We start from the raw sequence: 13,594 nt of genomic DNA on the forward strand, positions 1-13,594 counted from the left end.
GTTCTTTCTTCTGCAAATAAGAACATAGAAGGCAGTTGTTGGCTGGTTTCTCTCCATCAAAATGTGAACATACTACTATTGAGTGGCCTTTCTTTCACTGGCAGAAGCTTTGGAGGAATTTTTTATTCTTCTAGAGGGTTCCTATTAATGTTAACCGCTGTGCGTAATTCAGTAAAGTAAAGCTTATCTTCTTGTTTGATGAATATGAAATAGTTTTAATTACATGTTTCTTTTTTTAGTAATAGTTGAGTAAAATGCAGTACTAACAGTAATATGTATAATCTGAAGTGACAACAGTGTATTTTGTACATTTCTTCCTGTGTGCCACCTACCTTTTATTATGTTGGGGACTATAGCCATTTCTACAGTCCATGAGGATTTACTTGTCTAGTCCCTTTTAGAAAGAGAAAGAATACTCACCATCTCTCTCTACCCTCATTTATGATGGTCGACACTCCTTCAAATGACCACGAGTTACCAGTGGCGGCATTCTCTTCCTCTTCAAATTCTGACTCCAATCTGCCAGAAAGTTCGTCTGTGTCGTCCAAATTGATTACGAACGAATAATAAATTTCCATCTACAAGTCCATCCTTCGCCCAATAAAATTTTTCAACTTTTTCTACGTGTTCACAGGCCTTCCTCCAATTTCCTTTCGTCACTTTCGCAAGTGCGCTCACTTTTAACCTGTTACACACGTTTTTTAAGAGTCCTGTTCGGGCGTTTCTTTCCTGTTGTTCGCAGCACAGTTCCGCTTTCTAGCGCTTCCTTGTGGTTTTTTGTTTTTTTTTTGTTTTGTTTTGTTTTTTTTTTTTCTATTTTAATCCTGTTAACACCACACGATGATATATGTCGCTGCAGCAGTTCTTTCGATAAAACTCGGCACAGATATTGTTTGTTTTCTGAATTTGAGTGCCTCATATTCTCCAGTAAAGAATTTATGTGCATTAATAACCATGTTCATACCGTCCGACTTCAAGGCTTTCCCGCGTTTTCCCATATTGCCTACCATTATTATTAAATACAAGAGCACAACACTCATTACAATATTTAAGGTAACAGTGAAACCATGTATCTCCGAAAACATTTTAATTTGTGAATTATATTATATTAAATTGGTACAACAAGATACAAACTCGTCCACACCTGTGGAGTAACGATCAGCGTGTCTGGCCGCGAAACCAGGTGGCCCGGGTTCGAATCCCGGTCGGGCCAAGTTACCTGGTTGAGGTTTTTTTCCGAGGTTTTCCCTCAACCCAATACGAGCAAATGCTGGGTAACTTTCGGTGTTGGACCCCGGACTCATTTCACCGGCATTATCACTTTCATTTCATTCAGACGCTAAATAACCTGAGATGTTGATACAGCGTCGTAAAATAACCCAATAAAAAAAAAGATACAAACTCACGTCAGTATTCACAAAATACAGTACTACTAACTAATGAACTCGAACAACCCCGAGACGCCACTGAGAGATCCACTAATTGGGTTTGCAAAAGTGTCAAGGGAGATGGGAGGAGAAAGGGAATTCCAAGAATTGTACAAAAGGAAACCTCTTGCCCGTCACATCTGGTGGCAGTCGATAGACAAGGACCTCAGACAAGGACAGTAGAAATCACGCCAACTTAATCCTCATGCACTGTAGAGATATAGAAATGATTAAGAAGAATCCTTTTCAAGTGAAGAACTGCCTTCTCTTCTTCCCTTTAAAATTGTGTGTTGTGTTGTAGATATGGGACACTGCTGGACAGGAGCGTTTCCAGTCACTGGGAGTGGCATTCTACCGAGGTGCCGACTGCTGTGTACTGGTGTTTGATGTCTCAGCACCCAATACTTTCAAGTCTCTAGACAGTTGGCGAGATGAGTTTCTAATACAGGCCTCTCCGAGAGACCCAGAGAACTTCCCATTTGTTGTTCTTGGAAATAAAGTGGATCTTGAGAACAGAGCTGTAAGTTACACTGAGATTTTCGCAGAAATTTATATCGTAGTAAATTTTTACACGTCAGCTTAGAAGAATGTAAACACACAGCCCAAAAATTTTTCATCCTGTCATTGTTGGATAAATGCTGGATGTCATACCAATGAAATGACTTTTGTGTCGCATCACATATTAAAAATGTTATTTTTGTCTGAAATGTAACCGTTTATTATACTTTGCAATATATATTTTTTAGTTACAAATTTCCCACTAAAAGAGCACTTTTCCTAGAAAATATCTATGTTGAAAAGTCGTTCAGTTCGCTATTCTTGTTTCTTTCCATAATGACTAGAATCTCGGTGGAAATGATATTTGGCTGTGAATATAATTTCGATACAATTCTTCATGGATGCAATGGACACACAGTTTACATTTGTCCCACTGAATCATGTACATATATCTTAGGAAGTAGTGGTTATCGTGATTGATTGTAATTTGATAATACCATATTTACTGGCGTAATTCCCACCTGAGTATTTTCCCTCGAGATTTTTATGACCCCCCCCCCCCCCCCCCCAGAATTTTATTTCTTTCGCGCCACTTAAGTAAAAGGGTGGACATTTTTTTCCTATCATAATATAACACTAAATTATGATTTTAGTTCTCCATCGTTAAAACATGCTAACAAAAATGTGACACTAAGACATCTGGCTTCGTTATTTCACCCATTTAATCCATGTCTTTTTCAATTCCTTTTGTAACACAGGAAATTTTTTTTCCTCTCTTATAGACTTCTGATGTAAGACAATTTGGACCAGTTTGAAAGACTGATACTAAAGGGTATTATTGTTATTTAGTCAACTGTCCGAAGGCAGGTCTGAACCTCACAAGTGATACTAACAAGGCAACTTAAATGAGGCAACTAGGTCAGGAGATGATGGGGAGGATGGCCAGTTCTTTTCCCCCTCCATTAGCTACATATTACACTAATCAGACTTCAGATGCATACAAACAATTGTTCTTCCTCTGACACATATCTAAAGGGTATTGTGGTTTGTAAATAACATAATTGTAATGTGTGTGTTTAATATTTTTTTTGTGAGAAAGAGAAATGTTTTCCTTTCGTAACAAATTAAATACCATGATTTGACTCTATACCTTTAGATTAATGCCTGAATAGATACAGGGCAGTGAATACAGGCAGATGTTCAGTTGCCATCATATGTTTTACACATTTCACAATGCGAATGATATTGCCATTTATAGTTTGTTTTTCTTGAATTACGAAAATCGATGCTCTAGTTTATAATAAAATAAGCTTAACTAGAGAGACCATACTTTCTTGCGTACATTGCCTCAGAAGTACACATGCACACAAAATAGTACATTATGCAACGAGCCTATAATGAAGGTAATTAAGAAGCGAGTGCGCGAGTTTCATAATTTTCATACGAGCTACTTAATTACCATTATAGGCGAGTTTCATACGACTTTTTATGCTCGACCATATTTATAACTTGATATTATTTATTTTTATTTATATCTGAACTTGACTAATGTCCCGTATGTAGTGAGATGTGCGCAGACGCGAAAGTATTGATTTTTTCCGAGGAACAGATGTTCACATTGACCTTGCTAGGCCATAAGAACCTACAGAGATAACATTAAAATTAAATTAGACATTGAAAAACGAGATGACAAATTGAATTTATTTGAATATTATTTACAATTAACGCTAATTATTATAGTAACAGAACATAACCTTCTGTGACAGTATTGGATTTCCAGCCTCAGTGACTTTTCGCTAATTCTCTTTCGATTGCATATTCGAGAATAATCGATACTTGCAGTTTTATAACGGTAGAAAGCTGACCTGTCATTGGCTGAACAGTTGTAACCTGAGTTGTCATTGGCTGAAAGACCTGACCTTTAATGAGTAGGTGTACTTTAATGACATACATTAAAGGTCTGCTACCAGGTGTATAATTACTACATTTCGGCATGGTCGAGCATAAAAATATTTTAACTACTTACAAGTGTGACTACTACTTGCTAGGTATTATGGACTTCAACAAACTTGCAATCTGAAGTGATAGTAATAATTTTTATATAAATAATAAAGAAATTTTCTGAGACAATACTAAGTATGTCTCATTTGTCAGGTTACAGTACACAGTACAAGAAAGAATTCACAAATAAACTCGTGTGATGATTCTTGAAGTTGAGCCCATTGTGTGTTTTTGATTACAAATAAATGCCCAATAATTTTTTACTGAAACTTCATAGTTCTTGTACATAGTTTCTGGATAAATTTATTCATAATTAGTAAGTGTTAAAATAGCTGTATTTCTGTGCAGGTCTCGACAAAGAGAGCCCAACAGTGGTGCCAGAGCAAGAACAACATACCATATTTTGAAACATCAGCAAAGGAAGCTATCAACGTGGAACAGGCATTTCAAACTATTGCTAAGAATGCCCTCGCCCAAGAGAGTGAAGTGGAGCTGTACAACGAATTCCCAGACCAGATAAAACTGACTGGAGAGCAGAAGGGCAATCGACAAGATGCCTGTTCTTGCTAATCTGGTAAGTTTTGGACAAAGAATACCATAGAGAGTGCGAATTCTTAGTCAGGAATCATTTTAAGTATAGAATAAGAGTAAATCTGAATAACTGTCCACTGACAATCACAACTTCTTCATTAGGTACAACAACTTCATAGACATTTTGACCTTCTCAACTATTTTCCGCCATTCATTCCTGTTGGGGACATATTTTGGCTAATTCCTTATTTCCATCTTTATTTTGTCTTCTAAGATGGCATCTATCCATCTGTTTTTTGGTCTTCCTCTGTTCCTTGTGTTTATTGGTTTATCTGCAGATGTGATTCTTAATGATATAGGTTATTCGTCGCTTGAACCCAAGAGCTTGCAAATTGTGGCAAAATTACACATTTAGAGCCTATAGTTACACAGAATGTTGTAGGTTAACTTAAAGCGCAATATAAATAAAACACAGCTCTCACAAATAATTATTAAAAGTATTACTATTAGTAATAACAAAATGTCATGCAGCAAAGTTATAAAACACACACAAAAATTGAATATAAGCACACACGAGTCGCCAAATGTGCAACCTATGTCACATCCGTTGGTCACGGTATAAGTGACGTTCTTCCACTCAGCAGTTGAATGTTGCCTCACTCTGACATATGACAGTTACATTTTTTGGGAGTAAAGACTCGCCATTAATAAATTGGCACAGGCGTGCGCCTTTGTCACTTCGTGTAATATATTTCCATTGCTGTGGCAGCGACATTTAAAATTTGAAAGTAATCTTAAAATTATTATTATTATTATTATTATTATTATTATTATTATTTGTAACAAATGTAACACGATACACACAAAATAAAGTACCGGTAAACAACGATAAATATGAATAATTTCAAGGGAAAAATTGTTACGGGTCCCAGGACCTCTGGTTGAATGTACAAGTGCTCTGCCAACTGAGCTATCCGGGAACTCCACCCGACACCATCTCAACTTTTCCCTTTATATCCACACAACTTGCATGGGCTGACGAAATGCTAGAGACCCACATCGAGTGCACACAAACTCTGTGTGACTTGGAGTTGTGGTTTTCTGTTAACGTACACAGTGACGTATATATTATGCAAATCTAGTCTTTCAGGTAAAGCTTCCTGTAAAGCAGATTTGAATAATTTCAAGGGAAAAATTGTTCCGGGGCTGGGTATTGATCCCGGGACCTCTGGTTGAACGTACCAGCGCTCTGCCAACTGAGCTACCCGGGAACTCCACCCGACACCGTCTCAAATATAAATATATTTTTTGTTGAGAAAAATTCAGGGGATGTAACACATAACCCTCATCCATGCACGCTACGCCCCTGCATTCAAACTTACTGCATCATGCTCCATTCTTGTTAACAGTAGAAAGATCTTCATTGACGTCCTTATCCTATGTAGATTGATCATCACAATGGAAACTTTTGCATATCAACAGAAATTAAAATATTTTGCACTTGTGTGAACAGCTTCATGTCGACTTAATTCACAGTTATTTTCCTTTTTTCCAGTTTTTAACCATGTGAAATTCTAATCATGTGTACAAATAATGCATGAAGCACACATTTGCATTTATAAAGTTTGAAGTCCTTTATGATTTCTTGGTCCAAGAGACTGAAGTACACAGATTTGTAGTACATTTTGAAGTTTAGCTTGTGTGTATGTCCAAAAATGTGTAGCTTAGAGATTAGCAAGTTTGATTCGTGACCCAAGGCTGCACTCGAACCCTATGTGGGTTAATTACCTCATTGTGTTTTTTCAGAGGTTTTCCCCAATTGTAGGCTGAACATTAGGTAATTTCATGGCGATTCCTTGGACACATCTAGCCAGATACCATCTCGCTGTCATTAAGTCCACCAATGCAAGAGTCTCTTTAATCAGACGTTTCAAGAACATGGGTCAATTGGATCTTGGTGGTATTTGTTGGTATGCAAATAAGAATACATGGATGACTTCCATCTTTTCCGAAAAATAGTCGTTCACTTCAGTAAGAAAATGGGCAAGGTGCAATGTTAGTCTTCTTCTGGATAATTTGTATAATGGCCACTTAATAATAATAATCCGTGGCGCTACAGCCCATGAAGGGCCTAGACCGACCAGCCGGCTGCTGGCCTCATGCCCACATGCCGAAGCAGAGGTGGACGATCTCCAACCAGAATGGAGGTATCGTGTGGTTAGCACGTTGATCCCCCCAACCGTTATAGCTGGTATTCGCAACCGGATTTCGCTACCTATCGTAGCTCCCCAAGTGCATCACGATGCTGGGTGGGCACCGGTCCCATACACTGGCCGAAATTTCATGAGAAAATTTCTTCCCCATGAGGACTAATGGCCACTTAATGATGCTATATTAACTGCATAGTTATCTTGCCCTTCTCTTTTGCTCATTTTTCTCTATAATGTTCAATGATGTTCAGTTGAGAGATGGAAGAAATAGTAGGGTGACCATACCATAATCTCATCAGTCATCACAGACACTACTCGAGCCAATAACGTTCTTGTTGTGTACCGTACATGCTGTTCAGATGTTCGAGCAAACATAAAAAGCAATATTGTTTACAGGAAAATAATTAGTTTCGACACTTTATTGCATTTTCAGTTTAAGATGCTAAATTATTACCAAGCCTCGGATTCTTAGGTTCGAACCTATTCTGTTGCTCTCCCATTACTCTCGAAATATCACTTTTCTTTTTTGTTTTATGGACAAACAAATAACATACTTAAATTTTTTAGGATCTGAAAAGACCTGATATGTAGATTAGGACATAAAATTACCTATTTTGCATGTCAGAACCAAAAAATACCTAATTCATTGTATTTGACCTATATATCCGTATTTTATTTACTTAAAATAACTGTGGAACTCGTTGAAATAGTATTGCCATTCATTGCAGCATAAATATCTTATTTTAGATGGAGTTCTTTGAAAGGAAAGCTCGATGAATCTGTAGAAACATCGGACAAATTGTAAAAGAAGAGGCTCATGACTGAGTCAGATGTGACACAATCACGTGGCCATCTCCTATGGGCAAAGAGTAGCCAGTGTTCTCTCTAACTCTAAGGCATGAAAAGTTTGATCCATTATCGTTTAGCAGAGAACTAGTGATACTGACTTCATATAATACAATTCAGTTTGCTCTATTAATGGAATTTTTTATTAGGCATGATCCCTTCAATTGAGCACTCCACTGTCGCAGTAGACCACTTCTTGAGGATTTTTATGAGGCGGTTTTTCTCCTGAAAGTAGTCATGTTCAGTGCATGACTGGTTTGCGGATGTATTAATTTAATAAAGATACAGTTTTTAAACATAATATGTATTAGTACTGGTAAATAGTTCTATAAAACATTTATTCACTACCACGTGAATGATATGGCTATTTTTTAGACTTACAATGTTATACAGAGAAATCAGTGAGTTGTGGACAGGTGTGACAGGGTTTCCACTGTGTACTGCTGGTGCACTCGCGACTGGGAAATTTTAGCTATGTTCAATGAAGCAAAAAATTTGGGTAAAAAAAACATAAAATTCCGGGCTCTAGTGGTCACTCAGTACAGGTGATTGTTAAGAGAAGTTTTACTATACTAGAAAACATTTAAAAATCAGATACTTGAACAAAATGGAAAAATTATCAGAGTACAGTGCCCTAAGTACAAGGGGGATCCAGGAAATAACGACCGTTTTGTTGTAATAATTAAAAAAAAAAAATTATTTGGAAAAAACAAAGTCTGTTACATAACTGAAGCTTCCTTTACTTCTCTACATAATCACCACCTACATTTAAACATTTGTCGTATCTGTTCACTAGCTTTAGAATTCCCGTGTTATACTCCTCTGCCGCCAGTTCATTAAGCCAGGTGTTCACTGTCTTCTTCAACTCTTCATCACTTCTAAAACGTGTACCACCCAGAAAGTCTTTCAGCTTAGTGAAAAGGTGAAAATCGCTAGGAGTAAGGTCTGAACTATAGGGCGGATGATCAAAGATTTCCCAACCGAATTGATCCAGCAATTCTCGAGTTGAAGCAGCAGTGTGCGGGCAGGCGTTGTCGTGAAGAAACACAACTCCTCTCGAAAGCATTCCTCGCCTCTTGTTTTGGATGGCTCACTGTAGTTTTTGTGAAGTCTCACAATAACGATTTGCATTGATCGTAGTGCCTTTTGGCATGAAATCCAGCAAAAGAACACCTTTGCGATCCCAAAAGACAGTAGCCATGACTTTTTGTGTTCAGAGAGTCTGTTTGAATTTTCTCGGTTTCTTGGGTGATGAGGGATGATGCCACTGACGTGATTGGCGCTTGGTTTCTGGGGTGTTGTGAGACACCCAGGTCTCATCACCAGTCACAATTTGATCAAAAAGGCGTCTCCATCTGTGTGATATCGCATCAAGAATGTCAATGCTGAGGCCATTCTCTGAGTTTTGTGTTGGTCACTCAGTTGCCTTGGAACCCATCGTGCACAGATTTTGTGGTAGCCAAGATGTTGCGACACAATTTCACCAAGCAAAGAACGAGAAATCTCAGGAAAGGCAATATGCAATTCGTTGAGTGATGTGCGCCTGTCTTGCAAGATTCTGTCATTCACTTTAGTCTTAAGGTCTTCTGTGATGAGTGATGGGCGTCCGGGTCGAGTTTCATCGTGGACATTTGTTCGCGCATTGTTGAGCATTTCGCACCATTTTCTCACATTTCTTTCATTCATTACAGTATCACCATACACTTCTTTCAATTGCCGGTAAATTTCTGCAGGTTTCAAATGTCGGGCATTCAAAAATCGAATCACGCTCCTCACCTCACAGTCGGCGGGATTATCAATCACGTCGTTCATTTTGAAGTAACACAAAATGCACAATGGCGACTTGTTGCAACCAGTACTCACAACATTATGAGAACACATGTTAAGGAAGCCAGTTGACCTTCAAACAAGGAAGGGGAGTCAGCTGCGCGGCGGGTATGCGCGAACGGTCGTTATTTCCTGGATCCCCCTCGTATATGAAAGTGTCAACATAAAATACACCCAGAAGTTTTGAGTTTACAAATTTGAAAATCAAAGAAACATGTTTGTGCTGCCATTCTGTACATAAGCTACATTTTCCTCATTTAGTTATAATGAATTTTGACTTTTCATTGGCGATTGGAAAAAGACCAACTGATTTCTTAGCATTAGTGTAAACTGAATGTACTTGTTTCAGGTTGCAGTCTGGGGGAAGAAGAACAGTATGAGGCCTGAACACAAAATTCAGGATGCTGGATGTGATCTCCTCCCTTGAATCACTATGGCGAGGGAACGACAGACTTAATATGCGAAAGAACAATAAAATGAAAATCGAAATTAATGATATTTGAATTTAAACAAGTTTTTGTGAAGCTAAATTCTCATTAATGTAAAATCAATTGCAGTTGTTAAGCAAGGACTTGGTAAATAATTAAAGGAACACTTTCCTGGTAACCAAATCTTAGTTAAAATTATTTGTTGCTGTATCTCCTATTTTACTTTTGTAATGTAAGTAAATTTATTTGCTGATTGTAAAGTAAGTGGATGTTTGATTAGACATCCTCAGATTTAAATAAAATCCTATACCAAGATTGGCCAACGGACCGAGTGAAAGAAGTGTAGTTGGTGAAGCGATGGACAGAAGGTTAACAGTGGTAGAGATTTCTGTGAAAATAAATACATGTGTTAATTTGTTTTCAAAAGAAAGTAAATAATATTGGTCACTGCATGCCTGACTTCTTAGTTCCAGAGGGAGTTCGATGTTTTGTGTATACAGTTTATTTGTGCTGAAATGGAGAGCTGGACAATTTTCTTTATTACTCAAATTGTATATTCTGTTAAAACCTCTAAAATATGTAATATTTTGTAGCGATCTTGAGGTGCCATAAGGCATCCGTTAATGATTTTAACCCAAAGCTAGTGTATTATTGAGAAGTTAATAAATCTCTCATTTTAAAGGGAATTGAGTTGACCACTGGGAGTGTCTGTCTAAATGTCGTTCAGTCATGGGCATCACTTTGTTGCCAAAGATAATATGAATTGTGATACAGATCACACTTGTTAGAGTTGAGAGTGGATAGTATAGCAGGAAGTTACCCTTTCAGTAATATACAGAGCTATTTCTATACACTTATTTCTCTCTCAGTTGTATAGATATTAACATTAGGGGTAGTGAAATTTTGTTGTGTGTCCCACCTAAGGGGAAGGTCAAGGCCCACAAAGTGTAGTGATCAAAGTCTGACAAAGTTGTACACATTCCATTTCTACAGTTAAGCCGAGGGCAACGGCTGCAGCTACTTTGAAGTTTCCTCCCCCTCTAAAAGAGACGTGGACAGTGATTTATTTTGTGGACCTTAGTGCTTTTCCTCTTGGGATTCTGAGGATTTGCAGGTGGACTTCGATGATTTCTTTGTAATTACTCGTATTCTCAATTATATTTCTTCTGGTGATATGATTTCTGTATATGAAGATGCTTATCGTAGACTTGATTTATGTGGTGTAATACATCTTTCTGTATTGACATGTGTACAACATGTGTTACAGAATGTGTGTTCACACGAGATTGCATACACGTGTGTGTGTGCCCTTTTGTGTTTGTGTAATGGAGACATGGGAGGTGGGGTTACTTGGCAAATACATTGAAATGTGATCAAAACAGAAGTTTGAAAATGAACTCAATATAATCTTTTTCTCCAATTCTTTAATATGTATTCCATTCGCATTTTTCTTTTATTGTAGTGTCATTTTTATAAATTTCTATTTGACTTGTGCATTTCTGTTTCATTATCAAGAATTTTCTCATTGGTTTCATCAGTGTTACAAAGCATTGAACAAATTCTTCCTTTCAAATTATTTCTCTAAGCATACAGATAGAAATTATAATTTTAATCACATGAAAAGATCGCATTTATAGCAGCAAAATATTCTCATTAGGGTTTACACTCCTGAATTCTGATAGCAAAATTTTAAAATGTTCATGTGAATAATCTGAGTTCTCAAGTAAGAATTTCTTCATGCTTTTGAGAGTGGTGGGTTTCCCCTATGCATTTTTCTAGTGAACTTTTTGGGTGTTTCATCGATATACTGGAAAAGAATACCTCTAACATTTTGGAAATTCCTATCGGTTTCATCTTTGGAACAGATAAGCAACTGAAGTACATAACATGTATTGCATTTGTCACATGGTTTCATAAGAAGTGCAGCCTATCAGTAGATAGTCATGTCAACATAACCATGATGATTGTATCTTGATATGTTAAACCAGATATGTGCAGACCTCAGTTTGTTCTGGCATTATAATACTCCTGCTCAACAGTGAAATATTAGCCCTTTTCATTCATAGATGGAAGCTGCATGGCCCATTTTCTTGGTGTGAATAGTAAAAATACAAGAGTGGCATACTATTATTGGATAGTAAATATTAATCAAAAAGGAGGAGAGATGCTCTGAAAGAAAAGGAAATTAAAATAAAATAATAAAATGTTAAATAATCAAAAGTGTTCAAAAGCATTTTTTTTACCCGAAATGTTGTATTGGGATCAGTATGATTTTTTTTTTCCTTATGTTTTCTAATTTTCCAATTCAAATTTATTCCATTTTTTATTTTTTGGAAAATGCAGTATAGCTTTTAATTTAATGTAATATGCAGTCATTTAATAATAAACTTGTACACACATCCCGTAATTTCATTTTCATCTTGAGTCTATTTCTGCAGAAAGACTTCCTTCCCCCCACCCCTCACGAGCCAAGACTTCATGACACATTAGGCATTTTTCAATCACAATTAATTTGGTGAAGAGATGAGGCCCATTCAAAAGTAAAAGATCTACATTTTACTGAATTACTGGGTTCAGACAACATAGATCACGTAATGAAAGACCTGTATTGTCTCCCTGAATGCGTGCACACGCGCACACATACACACACACCTTGTGTCCCTATCTCGCCTATATTATTTTGTATGATAATTTTGTCGAAGCACGTAGCTGTGGGCATATTGTACAATAGTTGGCCTAGTATGAACTTTGAGTGTGCAAGCCTTTCTATTTTTTTACGTGTTTAGCAGGATTGTCGCATGTTATTCCTGCATGTATTTTTGATCTGCAAGAGTAAATTCCCTTTGACCTTTGAGCATCGTAAAATGTTAGTTGATAGTTGTGTTTGTTCCTGTAGCTGTTCTTGCCTCTATTCCGTGCTGCCATTATGCGAACTGCTCTTTGCTCACCAAACCAAGAGAGAGATGTGTGAATCAGGCTACACTTCTAAGTTACTGAGTGACAGTTGCAGTAGTGTTATCTGTAGACTGAGCCGAAATAATTCACTATGTAGGTGAGACATCCAAAAATTACACGAGTACCTGATCACTGTAAAGCCCCAAATTTCAAAATGTCTGGTACACTTGGAGAACAGAAAAAGTATGTCTTTCCCCCCATCCCAAGATCTTGTATATTGTTACAAGGCTGTGATTTTGCACACAATTAGCAAATACTGTAATGTTTTAAAATTTGAGGTCTGCTTGTAATGATTGATCATTAAATTGGTATTGAAAAATATAATATTGTTCATTATACTCCACTTATCAACATCACATCCAGAAGATAGTGATTGTTTTTCATGTACACTTAATGGCAAAAAGAATGAGCCGGCGACAATTTCTTAAGTTCCAGACATATAACATTGTGCGCATGCTCATCTCGTCAAGGCCGTAGTTCACCAGGTAACACATAATTAAACCATTTAAATTTGCTGTATTTTGTTTAAGAGTCTAAATATGTTATGAAATTGAATGTAGGGTTGATTCTAGATACATCAGGGCCTCTGAAGAGTGAAATAATAAAATTGATAAATACAAAATCAACCGATGCGAATATGAACAGGAACACCACATATTATGCCAAAATGCTATTAACAGTCACAGTAGCATAAGTCGTTATGGCATTGGTCTATTGAACAAGTTGATAGTAGTAGCTCAAGGTTCGAATCTCCCAAAATCTTCTTTTTTTAATTACAAATTTGCCATCATATATGTCTTGCAAAGCTATAATTATGTGGTGATATCTCTTAGAATATGCCCAAACTCTAATAAGTAATAAACCTCCCTCT

At 37.0% G+C, this 13,594-nt stretch overlaps 1 protein-coding gene across 3 annotated transcripts in view; it reads left to right on the forward strand.

The window, feature by feature from the left end:
* Rab7 (RAS oncogene family member Rab7) overlaps nucleotides 1–12,167 on the forward strand; it is a 32,213-nt gene extending 20,046 nt beyond the window's left edge. For all 3 annotated transcript variants that reach the window (XM_069836830.1, XM_069836831.1, XM_069836832.1), the window contains exons 3-5: nucleotides 1,729–1,947; nucleotides 4,275–4,500; nucleotides 9,690–12,167. In XM_069836830.1, coding sequence (XP_069692931.1) covers nucleotides 1,729–1,947; nucleotides 4,275–4,496 — 441 coding nt within the window. In that variant the 3' untranslated portion in view covers nucleotides 4,497–4,500; nucleotides 9,690–12,167. The remainder of the gene's footprint in view (nucleotides 1–1,728; nucleotides 1,948–4,274; nucleotides 4,501–9,689) is intronic.
* The last annotated feature ends 1,427 nt before the right edge of the window (nucleotides 12,168–13,594 follow it).

Source organism: Periplaneta americana, chromosome 10 (assembly GCF_040183065.1).
Source record: "Periplaneta americana isolate PAMFEO1 chromosome 10, P.americana_PAMFEO1_priV1, whole genome shotgun sequence".
Classification (NCBI taxonomy): Eukaryota; Metazoa; Arthropoda; class Insecta; order Blattodea; family Blattidae; genus Periplaneta; species Periplaneta americana.